The following is a 16,575-nucleotide window of genomic DNA, read 5'->3' on the forward strand; positions in this document are numbered from 1 at the left end:
AAATAGTTTTGATGTGAAACTTTTGTTCAAAAACGCTTCTTAAATTCACCATTTGGCTTGTTTTTAAATTATTTGGAAAAAACAAGAATCTCAAAAGCCATGTTGTAAGATAAGCTTTGGCATTTATTACTGAGAAAATATTTTTTCTGGAATGAACCACAGCTTTGAAATTCTCAGTATACAGTAAATTTAAAAAAACGATTCCCTCTTTATGGGCTCTCTCAGCAACAGTGATGGAAGTAGAATCCATAATAGCTTTAAAATTGGAAATGAATAAATATTACATCGGATATACAGCACAGAAACAGGCCATTCGGCCCAACCAGTCCATGCCGGCGTTTATGCTCCACTCGAGCCTCCTCCTGTCTTTCCTCATCTAACTCTATCAGCATAACCCTCTATTCCCTTCTCCCTCATGCGCTTATCTAACCGCCCCTTAAATGCCTCTACACTATTCACTTCAACCACTCCCTGTGGTAGCGAGTTCCACATTCTCACCACTCTCTGAGTAAAGAAGTTTCTTCTGAATTCCCTATTGGATTTCTTGGTGACTCTCTTATATTGATGGCCTCTAGTTATGCTCTTCCCCACAAGTGGAAACATTCTCTCTGTATCCACTCTATCAAAACCTTTCATAATTTTAAAGACCTCTATTAGGTCACCCCTCAGCCGCCTTTTGTCAAGAGAAAAGAGACCCAGCCTGTTCATCCTTTCCTGATATGTATACCCTCACATTCTGGTATCATCCTTGTAAATCTTCTCTGCACCCTCTCCAGCGCCTCTATATCCTTTTTATAAAAAGGCGACCAGAACTGCACGTAGTACTCCAAGTGTGGTCTAACCAAGGTTCAATACAGGTTTAGCATAACTTCCCTACTTTTCAATTCTATCCCTCTAGAAATAAACCCTAGTGCTTGGTTTGCTTTTTTATAGCCTTGCTAACCTGTGTCGCAACTTTTAGTGATTTGTGTATTTGTACTCTGAGATCCCTTTGCTCCTCTACCCCACCTAGACTCGCACCCTCCTAGTTCTTCTTGCCAAAATGTAATACCTCACATTTATTTGTGTTGAACTTCATTTGCCAATTATATGCCCATTCTGCAAGTTTATTAATGTCCTCCTGTAATTTCTTGCAGTCCTCCTCGGTGTAAAAATAAAGGCCAAGAAAATCATTATAGCCCAGGAATGGGCGGTATCATTAGAAAAGTTGGAGAATTAGCGCCAGGCGCTAAGGCTTTAGACTACATGCAAAATTCGTGCTCTCTGCTCAAAGAAATGATTGGAGTCCTAATCCAAGTCTTTAAGCCCAAGCTCATTGGTGTTACACTCAAAGGGTGGACCAATTTCAGGTGCAGTCTAATCGCAAGTCATGACTGCCACAGTCTTTTTTCAGTAATTAAAGGGGAGGTTCATTGATGCTGCAGAACCTCATTCTAAGCATTGCTGGCTGTCCAGCTGCCTCAGCAAGGAGAAGGAGGCAGAGGACTGACGCAGCTGCACTCATGGCAGATCCTGCCCCAGGGAGAGAGCCGCAGAGTCTGCGATAAAGCATTGGAGGCGTTGGTGTTCGCGGTGGAGAGATGGAGGGTGGTGCTCTACCCAGCAAGTGGAAGGAAGCCCTCGCCGTAAGTCTTCCACACCATGTGGAGGTAGTGCAGCATATCTCGGGCAGCTCTGTGGTCCCTAGGACCCACACACAGTGCAGGAAGAAATTTAACGACCTCACTCGTGTGGTCAGGGTGAGTGAATGCTTCAACAAATGCTGCATACCATCATCTGAACCACAGTCTGCACACTGCCCAAAGCACCGCACCCCAGCACTCACCCACCAACAATCTCTACCTACCAACACTCATACCCACATCTCACACCATGCACACAATGACAGTTATTCAACTACGGCAGGCACATCACCCAAACATATTACTCAACAGTCACTCACACACTTTTCTTTCTCTCGCAGGCCAAGGTGGCTCACAACAGGAGGGAGTAGGAGCGCACAGGCGGGTGACAACCCGACACCCAACCACTGTCTGCACTGTAAACTAGAGTGCTGCAGATTATTGGGTGCCAGGTGGTGGGCGCCATGGTCACCGGCAATGCTGACCCTATTGGGTACAACAACGGTATGTTCATCCCTATTCCTTCTTCTCACATCCCATTTCCCCCCCCGCCACCCCACAAGCGTTTCGCACTTTCCAGCTAATCATGCTGTATGCATGCATTTCTCCCTTCCTGCCCCCTCCCCTCACCTTAACCCGACTCTTGTGCCTTTATACTTTCAGATAATGAGCAAGCACCTGAGCAGCCTGTTTCTGAGGGCACCATAGAGAGCGAGGCGGGAGAAGAGGAGGAGGAGGAAGAATACACCGCGTCACTGCATGGCTCACCCGCCGGCACCAGCTCAGATACTGGCACTACGCATTATTTAGAGGTTAGTATAGTAGCGGGATCTGCAAAGGGTGCGGTATCAGGGACGAGTGGGCTGCAGCAAGGCCAGGGGGAAACTGTAGCTCGGGGGCCAGCTCCCCAGAGGGCAAGTTCGTGCATGAGTTCTGCTGCACAGGACTCAGATGAGGACCTCGATGGGGAGACGTTTAGAAGAAGGGTGATGGGCAAGCAAACGGAGATGATAGGTGCAATGGCAAGGGTGCCTGATAGCCTCTCGGCAATGATAAGGAGCGTGGAGGAGTCCGCCTCCAACATTGCACATAGCTGTGCGCACACCATGGAGCCCATGATTTCCAGTCTGCAAAGAATGGTAGACGTTCAGAGAGATGGTGGTTACCCAAACCTGATGCCACGTGTGATGGGCGATCTGGCAGCTTCCACTGCAGCACAGGCAGAAGCGACGCAACGTCTTAGTGCTGTAATGCAGTCTATGCTTGGTGGCATGCTCTCATGCAGTCTCAGCTTGATGCCACGCAGGCTCTGACTGCTGCCATCGTGGCTGGGTCTACCACCATTGACCGGGGCTTTCATGGTGCTGCAACAGGCCAACAATCTGTGCACCAACAGATTGCTAGGGATGCTGAGCTGCTGACCCGGGGAAGTGGCAGTGGGTCAGTGGAACAGGAACCTGCTGTCCTCTCTCAAGATGACAGAATTCCTGCTCCCACCACTGCCACTCCGCCATGTGCTGTGTCTCATTTCAGCTTTGCGCTGCGATATGGCCTGTGACAGGGATGAAATGATGGGGATGTGGTAAGCAACAGGGGTCTGGGGTTTAATTCATTTGAACCACACTCTGATGAGGCAGTCATGGACTGCCCTTCCGGAAGGCCGATTGAGTGGATGCCTCCTCCCTCGCTCCTGCTTCTCCTCCTCCTCTTCAACAACAACAACAACAACTTGTATTTATATGGCACCTTTAACGTAGTAAAACGTCCCAAGGCACTGCACGGCAACGCAGACGGTCTCTCGAGGCTGCCCTTGCCTGTTACTCCCCCAGAGCCTCGTCAGATAGACATCTTCTACTTCAGACAAGTGGAGGGAGCACCTTTCACTGCAGCTCAGGTGCGAAGGCACACCTGCAACGATCCAGTCCTGTCTGAGGTAATGGACGATGTCATTCAAGGGAGAGCTCCAGGAGATTCTCCTAGTTTGAAACTTTACGTTTCAAAAAGAAATGAGCTCTCCGTCCAGGCAGGTTGTCTTCTCTGGGGACGCCGTGTCATCATTCTGCCACCTCTGAGGGAACCTGTACTGCAACAACTTTATACAGGCCACAGTGGGATGGTTCGGATGAAGGAAATGGCAAGAAGCTACTTCTGGTGGCCAGGTCTCGATGGAAATATTGAGGAGAAAGCCAAAACATGTTCCCCGTGTCAAAGGGTCCGGAATGTTCCACAGCTGGCAACCCTACACCCCTGGAATTGGCCTGAAGAAGTGTGGCAGCGCGTACATGTGGACTTCGCCGGTCCTTTCGAAGAGAAGATGTTTATGGTGGTTGTGGATGCTCGTAGCAAGTGGCTGGAGGTCGCTGTGATGAGGTCTACCACAGCAGAGAAAACAATTGAGAAACTTGGTGAGATGTTCAGCCGTTATGGCTCACCGGAACAACTCATAAGTGACAACGGTCCACAATTTGTGTCACAGGAGTTTGCAACCTTCCTGCAAGTGAATGGTGTCCAACACATCAGGTCTGCGCCCTACCATCCCTCTACTAACGGCCTGGCAGAAAGGTTCGTGCAAACTTTGAAGCACGCCTTGAAGGCATCGCAAGGTCAGGGCTCAATCCACCAACGTCTGAACAGCTTCCTGTTGTCCTACAGGTACGAGCCGCATGCCACAACCAAAACTTCCCCCGCTTCGCTCATGATGAAGAGGCAGTTGCGGACAAGTTTTGACTTACTCAAACCTCCAAGGGCAGAGCAGGTTGTCCAACGTCAACAACAAGCTCAAATTGAAAGAAGAGAGAAAAGAGCCAAGGAGAGATGGTTTCATCCGGGAGAGCACATCCTAGCTCGAAACTACAACACTGGACCAAAATGGGTTCCTGCTACGGTGATTGCGCAGACGGGCCCTGTGTCTTACACGGTTGAGACTGCTGAGGACGTCGTCTGGAGAAGACACACTGATCAACTATTGCTAGGAGCAGAGACAGCCACAGAGGCTCCAATGGCTGGTTGGCCTGAACTGTTTCCGGATGATACCGCAAACCAGCATCCTTTGCCAGTGCTCTTCTCCAACACAGGAAGTCAAAGAGACTGTTCCACCTGTGCAAACTCCTGACTTTCGACTGACACAGGCACCTTCTCCATCCAGGCCTGTGTCAATGCCTACTGCTGTGCAAGCCAGCGATGACCGCCGGTATCCTGTCAGAGAGCGGCAGCCTCCAAGACGCTTGGATCTGTAGGCTTAGCGACTTACCCACAAGACTGGGGCAGAATAAACCCCAGGGTAAAGTCAGGGTTTAAGGCAGTCTACCTCTACCCTTGGTTAGTTGAGTGCATTGAAAGTAACTTACCTGTTGAGGAATAATGTGGACATTTCATTTAAGAGGGGAGGAATATGTTATGTATTATGTGTTCTCCTCCCACCTGCGGTGGCACTGTCACAGCAGATGAATGGTTGGGGTTGTTCTCTTTTGTTCTGTACTTTCTCCGGAACTTTACTTTTGAATAAAGAAGCAGCATGTTTGCAATCTCGGGGTTCTGAGCACTAATTGTGTTTAAGTATAATGGCACAGGTACCGACACAACATCAGTATTGAACATTTCCCATCATCCAGACATTTGGGGGGAAAGCATTCCATATTACCGCTACCCATTGTGTGAAAAGTACGTCATGATTTCACTCCTAAGTGACTTAGCTCTAATTGTAAGACTGTGCCCAATTGTTCTGGATTCCCCCACCAGAGGAAATCGTTTCTCTTTACCTAGTTTATCGAATCCCTTTATCATTTACCCCTTTAAACACCTCGATTAGATCATCTCTCAACTTTCTAAACTCCGGGAATACAAACCAAGTTTATACAAGCTGTGTTCACAATTTAACCATTTAAGCCCTGGTATCATTTTGGTGAATCTGCACTCTCCAAGGCCAAAATATCTTTCCAGAGGTTTGGTGCCCCAAAAATAAGCGGAGTCTGACCAAGTCTCTGTGCAGCTGAAGAATCAAATTTACCTTTGTGTTCCACTTGAGGTAAAGGCCAACATTCCATTAGCCTTTTTGATTACTTTTTGTGTCTGTGGACTAGTTTTTAGTGATTTATGTACATGGGCACCTCAATCCCTTTGCTCCTCCACAGTTCTTGGTTTCTCACCATTTAGACATTCATCCGATTTATCTTTCTTGGGTCCAAAGTGGATAGCTTTACACTTCCTAACACTGAACTCCATCTGCCACACTTTTGCCTACTGACTTAATCAGTCTATGCATCTTTGCAACAATGACTAGGCATGAGATTCTTCATAGGGCATATTGTAGGGGCCTCCCAGATCTGTTGGGACACCTGAAACTCCTCTTCAGAATCCCTATAGTATGCTCAATTATGATCTTGCTGGTCCCACGATTTCTATTATATCTGTGTTGTTTGAGAGTAGTGGGGTTGCGGAGGGGTGTCACGAGTCATGCTGTAGGGGGTACCCCACCCTGCCATGTACCTAGGAGGGTCAAATACTGGGTGATGGTAGAGTGTCTCAGGTTAAATGCGTTGTGACTCCTGCTTGGGTATTTTGCAGAAACTTGTATGATCCTGTTTCTGTGATCAGCCATGATCTGCGCGTTGATGGAGCGGTATCCCTTTCTACTGATAAATATTGCTGACTGGTGATGTGGTTCCCTGATGGCAAAATGTGTGCAGTCGATGACGCCCTGCACACGGGGAAAGCTGCCCACTGTTGCAAATCCCTGAGCTCTCTCCTGCTGACTGCAGAGGTCAATGGGAAAGGTGGTGTATTGGTTAGCCTTGATAAATATGCATCGGTGACATGCTTAATGCAGCTGTGTACTGTAGACCGGGAGATGCGGGCAATATAGAAAGAGAAAATGGCGAAGAAGGTGAGGGTTGTGGTGACTTTGAGAGCTACTGGCAAAGCATGCCCCGCCCTTGGATCAGCAGGTAACAAGTCCACTTGTAGAAGGTTTCAGGAGTCTCCTGAGGCACTGATCCTCAATCAGGTCTAGGACAGTTACTGGATCTGTACACCGTGGACTCCTACATAGCCCCCCACACCAGGTGTCTTCTGAAAGGTGTTGACAGCCCTCCTGAATAAGTTTTAAGCTCAGTTAAAATGGGGTTAGGCAGCAATGCATTGGGAACACGGCGCAAATCCCCTGACTGCCATTTTAACTACTCGCCCACCCCGTTCACGCTGGATGGGCTGGGATAAAATCGAAGCTCAAATGCTTTTGAACAAACAGAAAAATGGTTCTAAAATTTAAATGGAAAACACAATTAAAACTTGAGAAAACTTGAACCAGAAAGCTTCCACTCTATTTTACAACAGAACTATGCGCTGAATTGTTAACCGCCTAACAGTAATGTGAAAGAACAAAGGTTTGTTGTCGGCAGCAAGACAAAATAAACAGAGAGTATGGATCTCAGTGCAATATACACAGCAGAGTGGAAGCAGGCAACTCATTACTTGGGGAGGAAACGTCTTAAAAGAGGAATTTCTTAGACGGAAGTTACACAAGCAATCCTTTCCTCACCCTCATGAATAACAAAGATACACTATTTGTATGTGGAGAATGAACAAATGAGGAAATTTCCCTACATAGCTTGAAAGTTAATTGGCATTGTGAAGCACTTTAAGATATTTTGGCTAAATGCTAAGCTATTTTATAAACATATTTCTTTCAGAGTATGGTTTGGTAGAGGTGGAATGCACTTACGGATTTCATAATAGAAGCATGGAATTTCTTCATTGACCTCGACACAGTCAAAGTATATGGTATTTTTCTTGGTGCTGTATTCAAGGGTGTAGGAGATGTCAAAAGCAAGTCTGTTACCAGGTGGACAGCCTACATAGACTTTCAACAGTGCATCACCCTGTGAAGTAGAAAGAACTCACTCATAGTTTCTTTTTATATTCACTGTGCGAATTGGAAATAAACCAAATACATAGTAAAAAGGTGAATGATCTTCAGGTGCTCATGGAACTACTTAAGTTTTTAAAAATTAGTTCCTGGGATGTGGGCGTCATTGGCAAGGCCAGCATTTATTGCCCATCCCTAATTGCCCTTGAGGTGGTGGTGAGCCGCCTTCTTGAACCGCTGCAGTCCGTGTGGTGAAGGGACTCCCACATTGGTTAGGGAGGGAGTTCCAGGATTTTGACCCAGTGACGATGAAGGAACGATAATATATAATATGTAATAAGTAACGCTGTGAATGGAGAGTTACTTGATTTTTTGTCGCAAGTATTTAAAAAAAATTCATTCTTGGGATGTGGATGTCGCTGGCAAGGCCGGCATTTATTACCCATCCCTTGTGCGGTCTTTTAATAAACAAAAATAGTTTTAATTTTGTCACCTGCATTTCAAGTTTTTGCGCATACTCCCGGAAGCAGGCAAGGTCAGAGTTCACCACCTGAGAAAGAGAGGTAGATTATTATTAAACCAAAGTTCCCTCTACATGCCAAGAGTAAGCCTGGTAGCTGACACCCACTGTTTCCCCATGATGCCAGTAATTAGGATTTGCAATATTAATGTAATCACTGCCCTGCAATGCTCCTTGAAACATGAGCAATCTATTGAGTCTTCAGCATGCATGTGCTGCCCTGCCACCATGGCTAGTACTGTGCATGAGTTGCCCAGTTCCATCTTGATCTTCATGGTTTTTTTCACCATTTTCCAGGCCATTAAGTATTTTATCTTACATTTTTAATTCAATATTTTGCTCCCACATTACTATGTCTTACTCCTTGCTGCCCCATTCCTGCATTTCTTTCTTCGCCAGCTTGTAGGACTCCAGTCACCCTCCCCAATGTTGGACTCTTTCAAAATGCTACAGCCCTAACGATGCCATTCCTACATCTCACTATTTTCTTGCTCACCCACTATGATCTCTTGCCTTCCTCTCCCCACTGGCTCTGTTCTGCACCCATAGCTAGACCCACTTCTTCAGCAGTATGTCCTCGTCTACCCCAATGCTGCTCCAAAGCACACTTCTCCTTCTGCCCTGCTGGTCCATTCTGCCCCGCAGGCCACTTCACTTTCTACCTTTGTTTCTCCCTGCCAGCCTCCCCTTGTCCCAACTGCTGATTTCATATCCAGCCCAACTGGTCTATGCGGCATTCTTGCTCTACATGACCCTCCTCCTCTTCATCTCACCCTATCATCAAATCCTTCTATTCCTTTCTCCAAGACCCTCCTTAAAACCCATCTCTTTCCTAAAAAACTCTTTTGTTTCGGTATTCATCTTTGTCTGATTGCCATATTAATGCAAGTTGCTGTTGTATGCACTGAATGTTTAGTTTCTCTCATTACTTCAGTTCACAGCCTCACCTTTATTACAACTGAAATCAGCACCAGATTTTCACCTGACAAACTTTGTCCTTTGTAGTATTCTCGGTCCTTTACTGTAACCTGAAGGAAAGAAGGAGTGTCAGTGAAATAGTACAGACAACAAAAGAAAATAAATTGATTCAAAAAATGTGCTCTCCAACCAGTATTCTGTTCTGAGTACTGGTGAGGGAAATGGTTCCTCTGGGGAGTGCAGCCAGAGTCAAGTCCACGGCACCACGGGTGGCTCAGCTGCACAGGGGGGAGGAAAAAGAGTGGAAGAGCAATAGTGGTCGGGGATTCAATAGTTAGGGGAGCAGACAGGCGTTTCTGCAGCCGTAGACGTGACTCCAGGATGGTATGTTGCCTCCCTGGTGCCAGGGTCAAGGATGTCACTGAGTGGCAGGACACTCTGAGGAGGGAGGGTGAGCAGCCAGAGGTCGTTATCCATATCGGTACCAATGACATAGGCAGAAAGAGTGATGAGGTCCTGCAGGTAGTGTTTAGGGAGCTAGGAGAGAGATTAAAAAGCAGGGCGTCAAAGGTAGCAATCTCTGGAAAACTCCCGGTGCCATGTGCTAGTGAGTACAGGAATAGGAGGATAGAACAAATGAATGCGTGGCTGGAGAGAGGGAGGGCTTTAGATTCCTGAGGCATTGAGACTGTTTCTGGGGAAGGTGGGACCTGTACAAGCCGGACGTGTTACACCTCAACAGAGCCGGGGCCAATATTCTCGCGGGGAGGTTTGTTAGTGCTGTTGGGGAGGGTTTAAACTAGCTTGGCAGGGAGATGGGCACCAGCATATAGGAGTAGAAAAGAGGAATAAGGTGCATAAAAGAGTGAGTGTGTTGGATAGTACTAGAGAAGATAGTACTAGAGGTGCTAGTAGTACCATATTAGATAGGAGCAGACTAAGAAAGACTACGAAAAATTCAAAAATGGGTTTAGAATGCATGTACGTAAACGCGCAAAGTGTGGTGAATAAGGTTGGTGAGCTACAAGCACAATTAGCCGTGTGGCAATATGATGTGGCAATAACGGAAACGTGGCTTAAAAACGGTGAGGACTGGGCACTTAATATTCAAGGGTACAAGGGGCAGGATTTTCATTGTGTCATGGAGTCGGGATTGGAGGCATGGGGGGGGTGTTAAAATCCCGAAATCAGGGGTCCCGACCCCTTCCCGCACCCAAACCCGCCTCCATGCCAGTTTCAAAGGAGGCGGGTACCCGCCCCGCACTGGGACCCGCCTACCCGAGGCGGGAAGGGGTTAATGCCAATTAACTGCCTGTTAACAGGTAGTTAACAGGCAGTTTTTAGCCTAATCCCTATTTTTGATGTTGAAGTGTGGGATTCCCGACGGCTCCAAACCACGCCAAGTTAGAGGAGGCGGGCCGTCGGGTTGAAGGACTTGGAGGAGTCGAGATGTCGGTGTTCAGGTGAGTGATGTGTGCATGAGTGCAAAGGTAAGTGTGTTTGATGTGTCTAAAGTGATTAAATAAGTTTTACATACCTTTTCTTACCTTTTCAGCCTTCCTTCCTTTAGGTTCCGGGAGTCCCTCATCTTACCGGCACAGAAAGCAGAATGGCTGCGAACTGTCAAAAGTGACAGCCTTCAGCTTACTGTGCAGGAACGATTTCTAACTGAGTCCGTGGAGAAGGACTCAGGTTATAAGTAAGACTGTCAGTGTTTGACAGCTTCAAACAGCTGTGAAACACTGATATTTCATCTGTCAAAAGCTCTTGACAGATGAAATTTCAGTCTGTGACATCACCTGTTGCCGGGTGGCCCTTAATTGGCCTGCTGAGCCCGCTGGGCGGGCTCAACAAGGTCAATCAAGTTAAAATCACGTGGATTGGCCGCATCTCGATGGAGGCGGGACTACAACCCCGAAAGTTGTAGTCCCGCCTCCAACCTGACTCCTGAGTTAAATTCCTGCCCAAGGTGTTCAGAAAAGATAGGGAAGGAAAAAAGGGAGGTGGGGTGGCAGTGCTGATTAAGGAAGACATTGTAGTGTTGGAAAGGGAGGATGTTCTTGAGGGGACAAGGACAGAATTCATTTGGTTAGAGTTGAGGAGCAAAAAGGGTATGATCACGCTATTGGGGGTATTCTATAGGCCTCCAAATAGTGAGAGGGAGGTAGAGGAGCAAATCTGCAGGGAAATTGCAGATATGCAAGAGCTATAGAGGGTGATATTGGGGGACTTTAATTACCCAAATATCGATTGGGATAATGCTAGAGTAAAGGGAAAGGAGGGGGAGGAATTTCTGAAATGTGTTCAGGAGAATTTCCTTGATCAATATGTTCTTGGCCCAACTAGAAAGGAGGCATTGCTGGATCTGGTGCTGGGGAATGAGGTGGGCCAGGTCGACCAAGTGTCTGTGGGAGAACACTTGGGTAAGAGTGATCATTGTATCATAAGATTTAGATTAGCAATGGAGAGGAGCAAGGAACAATCTAGAGTGGAACTTCTAAACTGGAATAGGGCTAACTTCAATGGGATACGAAAGGATCTAGCCAGGGTAAAATGGAACCAAAGACTGACAGGAACAACTGTAATGGAACAATGGGTGATCTTAAAGGAGGAGATGTTCCAATTACAGGCTAGGTACATTCTAACAAAAGAGAAGGGTAAGGGAACCAAAGCAAGGGCTCCTTGAATGACGAGGGAGATAGAGAAGATGAGGAAACAAAAAAAGAGGGTGTATGATGCATGTCAGGTGAATTCTTCAAGGGAGAACCAGACCAAATACAGTAAGTTGAGAGGGGACGTGAAGATGAAAATAAGATTGGCAAAGAGAGAATATGAGAGTGGAATGGCAGTTAACATAAAAGGGAACCCAAAAATCTTCTACCGGCATGTAAACAGTAAGCGGGTAGTAAGAGGCGGGGTGGGGCCTATTTCGACAAAGAAGGTGCTATATGCTTAGAGGTGCAAGGCAAGGCTAGATTACTTTGTATCGGTGTTTACTAAGGAGGTGGATGCTGACAAAATATCGGTAGAAGTGGAAAATGGAAGGGGTGAAAATTGATAGACAGGATGTACTAGAAAGGCTGGGTATGCTTAGAGTGGACAAGTCGCCTGGTCCAGATGGCTTGCATCCCAGGTTGCTAAGGGAATTGGGGAGGATATAGCGAAAGGGCTTGCCATAATTTTCCAATGTTCCCTAGATGCGGGGGAGGTGCCTGAAGATTGGAAAGTGGCAAATGTGACACCATTGTTCAAGAAAGGGTGTAAGGACAATTCTAGTAACCACAGGCTGGTCAGTTTAACATCAGTGGTGGGTAAAGTTTTAGAAACAATAACCAAGGAAAAAGTTAATGGGCACTTCGAGAGGTTTAAGCTAATTAAGGAAAGCCAACACAGATTTGTAAAAGATTGTGTTTGACTAATCTAATTGAATTTTTTGATGTAGTAACAGAGAGAATTGATGAAGGGAATGCAATGGATGTTGTCTACATGGATTTTCGGAAGGCGTTTGACAAAGTACCACATAGAAGGCTGGTTAACAAAATTGAGGTTCATGGAATAGGTGGGTCAGTGGCAGCTTGGATAAGGAATTGGCTTAAGGACAGAAAACAGCGAGTTGTGGTAAATGGCTGTTTTCAGATTGGAGGATGGTAGACAGTGGTGTTCCCCAAGGGTCAGTGCTGGGGTCACTGCTTTTTTTGATATATATAAATGACCTGGATATTGGAATACAGAGTAGAATTTCTAAATTTGCCAATGACACCAAACTTGGGGGTGTGGCAAACAGTGATGATGATATCAATCGACTGCAACAGGACATAGAAAGGCTAGCAGAATGGGCAGACAAGTGGCAGATGGAATTTAATACAGAGAAGTGTGAGGTGATGCATTTTGGCAGAAGGAACAAGGAGAGGCAATACACTTAATGGCACAGTTTTAAAGAGTGTGCAGGGACAGAGGGACCTGGGAGTTAATGTGCATAGGTCCCTGAAGGTGGCGGGACATATTGAGAGAGTGGTTAGCAATGCACATGGGATCTTGGGCTTCATAAATAGAGGTATTGAGTACAAAAGTAGAGGAATTATGCTGAACCTTTATAAAGCGCTGGTGAGGCCACAACTGGAGTATTGCATCCAGTTCTGGTCACCACACTTTAGGAAGGATGTGAAGGCCCTTGAGAGGGTGCAGAGGAGATTTACCAGAATGGTTCCAGGGATGGGGGATCTTAGCTACAAGGACAGGTTGGAGAAGCTGGATGTTTTCATTAAAGCAAAGGAGGTTGCGGGGTGATTTGATAGAGGTGTACAAGATTATGACAGGTTTGGACAGGCTAGACGGGGAAAGGCTGTTCCCACTAGTTGATGGTACAAGGACTAGGGGACACAGATTTAAGGTTTCGGGCAAGAGATACAGGGGGGAGGTGAGGAAAAAAAAATGATGCAGCGAGTGGTGATGACCTGGAATTCGCTGCCGACGGAAGTGGTGGAAGCGGAGACACTCAATGTTTTCAAGGGGAGACTGAATAGGCACTTGAGGGAAATAAACTTGCAGGGCTACGGGGATAGAGCGGGGGAATGGAACTGACTGGATTGCTCTACAGAGAGCCGGCATGGACTCGATGGGCCGAATGGCCTCCTTCTGTGCCGTTATGACTCTATGACTATGACTCTATGACTGTGACTTGCTCCTGTTGTCTCCATTAAGTGGCAGGGTGAGGAATGAGCTATACTTTTTGAGGACTTCAGCAGCAGCTTCACTCCGCACAACACTGACAGGATAGCGGAGCAATAGAGAGTGTTGGATGAGACACACTATGGGGTTTGCTTTTATTAGTTGGCATGTGTGCAAATTGGTACAATAATGCATGATTTGATGCAAATTGCAACTTAATACAGTTCTAGAACATGGCCCAAGAGCTGCATTTCGGTGTAACTTGTCAGCCTCTGCACCACCTTGTCTACTGGTTTGTGATTTATTAGGTGGATGGTCTACAGAGAGGAAAAATACACTTAATTGGGATTTATTGTAAGACTGTTTCACCTTCACTAAACATCTAAAGTGATGTTTTCTTTTCGATAGAAGTGTAATTTTGTGTGAAGCATCCTATACCATGACAAAAACACCTTCCCTTCCAAACCAATACATGCATCAGATTATTGGCAGGAGCTTTTGCAGTCAATTCTCCATGTCACGACTTCACTCCCCCTCCCCCACCCCACATCATATCCTGCTCATCCCTTCAATGCACAATGGTGCAAGCTGCTCGTGTTCAGGTACAAACTACTTGCCTTTTTTTTGTATCCATACTTCAATAGAAAAGAAAATTGGGAGTCTGCCGGATTGCTATCACCCGTTTTTTGACCGGTGATAAAAGTTAAGATTAACCCCATTATAGAATGTGGCAATTACTCCATGGCGTATTAAGTGAACTACATTTTCCCCTTGTGTCCTTTGTATGTCTCAATACTCTATACATACTGACATGAATCAGTCATTCATGAAAGAAAGACTTATGAAATAATACTGAGCGGCCTACGAGTGGCGCTGTCCAGGGAGAGTATAAATACTCGGGCACGGGCCCAGCTTGCGCAGGACATTCTTAACAGGAACTAGTGAAGGACACAACTAGACCTCCATGTTGTAAAACAGTTGATTAAAGCTTTGTTTAATGCTTAGACCTATTGCCTAGTAGTTTTCTTACGTCACATACCTTATATATTAGATTCCCTCTATTTAATATCTCCTCCCTGTGTAGATTTACCAGAACATATTCTGGGGAGGAAACATGTGCTGACATCCACGCCTGATCGATGTCATATTCTCTACTATACCTTCCTATAACACAAAACACAAATTATTGCCAGTGTGGCCAGGCTTGATTGAAAGAACCTACCATTTATAGTTTAGGAAAAGCTGTAATCTCTCGCTACACCAAAATAAAACTTTATTTTGAAAAGCAGTGCAAAATCTATGAATATACTATTAAGTTTTCTATGCTCTGTTACATTCTATTGAAAGGTCCTTCCTTTCTTCTGATAGTAATTCTGCCTAAATAGGTTTTATATAGATTCATCATTACATCTCAATTTTTATGTTTTATAGCTCTTGGCATAAAACCCACTATTCCATTAGTGTTTATTAGTAAAATTTGCTAAGTCCTGTGATAGTCATCTGAAAGGTCCCGCGCAGGCTGCTCACCGGCTTTTGTAGTGTAGGGACCGCGCATGCGCAAAAATTGAATGGGCCGCACACTGGGGGAGTCAGTGGAGCTTGCGGGGGGGAAATTGGTCCTGTCCCATTCCACTGAGAAGCTCTATGTGACCCTTTTCCTGTGACGGTAACTTTCCAATGTTAGGTAACAACCTGACATTTTGTGATGCTCAATGATGCTGCAGTTCCATGCCTATCGCAGAACAGCAAGAGCTGTGCTCTTCTCAACTCTCATATTGGTAAGCTTGCAGATGAGTCATTTCCTCCTGTTTTAAAAGTAAAAATATCATATATAGATTGCTTATATTCATTTTTCATCTCTTGCTTTATTAATAATTGTCTTCTTGTTCCTGGCACCGCTCTCTGCCTCCGCTATTGGCTGCTTCTTGACCTGTCCTCGACCACCACAGCTTCCTCTAATTATCCCAAATCCCAATTCCAGTTCTGATGAAGGGTCCCAGACCTGAAACGTTAACTCTGTTTCTCTCTCCACGGATGCTGCCTGGCCTGCTGAGTTTTTCCAGAGTTTTCTGTTGTTATCCCAAATCTACTGCTGCCTGTAGAGTGCGGTTTTGAGCAGATCAATTGGCGTGACTTGGGCCCGCGGGTAATTTTAACCTAACCCATCCGGCGGGAAACTGACAGGATCAGGTCGATCGCTGGCTTTACAGCTCTTCCAGACCAGCAGATTTTTAAAAAATTTTAAATATTTTTTTTTATCCACACTTTTTGTTTGGCCCCCTTTTCTTCCCTCCCACATGGCAGCTGTCCTTCATTCTGCCAGCGCAATTCACACCTCATCTAGAGCCATCCTTTGTTCCTTAACCTGTCCCATTACCACCTCCTCTCGCCTTGTATATCTCTTAATGTCTCTCAATGTCTCTCAATCTCTCCTGCTTTCTATCCTATCACCGACCTTCCCTTTTGTTCTTTCATTCCCTCCCCCTTTTCCCAGCCCCTAAACTCGCTTTCCATTTCCTGCTTTTTCCCAGTTCTGACGAAGGGTCATCGACCTGAAACGTTGACTCTGTTTCTCTCTCCACGGATGCTGCCCTGGCCTGCTGAGTTTTTCCAGCGTTTTCTGTTGTTATTTGCTCACTTTCATGCTGCTCCTGCTTCGACACCATTGGTGGGTGTCCTCTGGGTTTGGGAGTCTGGGAGAGCTCGGCAACAGTCTGCTCCTCCTGCGGCTGTGCAGGGGCTGAGATGGCCATCTCAGTTGGGTGAGGAATCTGGGGCTCTGACCGAGGGCTCCGCAGTGGCATGGGAGTGTGAGCGCTTGGAGAGGAGCCCCCACTTCCTTGTTGTCAACCACCAACATCCCTCTCATGGGTCGCCCGCACTTCACTGCTAGCAAGTAGCTGGAGAGTGCCTTGCTGCACATTAGTGGGGCCATGAGGACCCGTCTCTGTGCTGACAGTCCTCATAACAGGGACGTCCATGTA

The 16,575-nt window shown here is 46.2% G+C and overlaps 1 protein-coding gene across 1 annotated transcript in view; it reads right to left on the reverse strand.

Annotated features, from left to right (window-relative positions):
- LOC147096877 (cation channel sperm-associated auxiliary subunit gamma-like) overlaps positions 1–16,575 on the reverse strand; it is a 297,982-nt gene that overhangs the window by 49,931 nt on the left and 231,476 nt on the right. The window contains exons 14-17 of the mRNA XM_085973141.1: positions 14,682–14,755; positions 8,953–9,033; positions 7,979–8,035; positions 7,342–7,498 (exon numbers count right to left, since the gene is read on the reverse strand). Coding sequence (XP_085829267.1) covers positions 7,342–7,498; positions 7,979–8,035; positions 8,953–9,033; positions 14,682–14,755 — 369 coding nt within the window. The remainder of the gene's footprint in view (positions 1–7,341; positions 7,499–7,978; positions 8,036–8,952; positions 9,034–14,681; positions 14,756–16,575) is intronic.

This window comes from Somniosus microcephalus, chromosome 34 (assembly GCF_052327205.1).
Source record: "Somniosus microcephalus isolate GS21.2 chromosome 34, FLI_Smic_1.0, whole genome shotgun sequence".
NCBI lineage: Eukaryota > Metazoa > Chordata > Chondrichthyes > Squaliformes > Somniosidae > Somniosus > Somniosus microcephalus.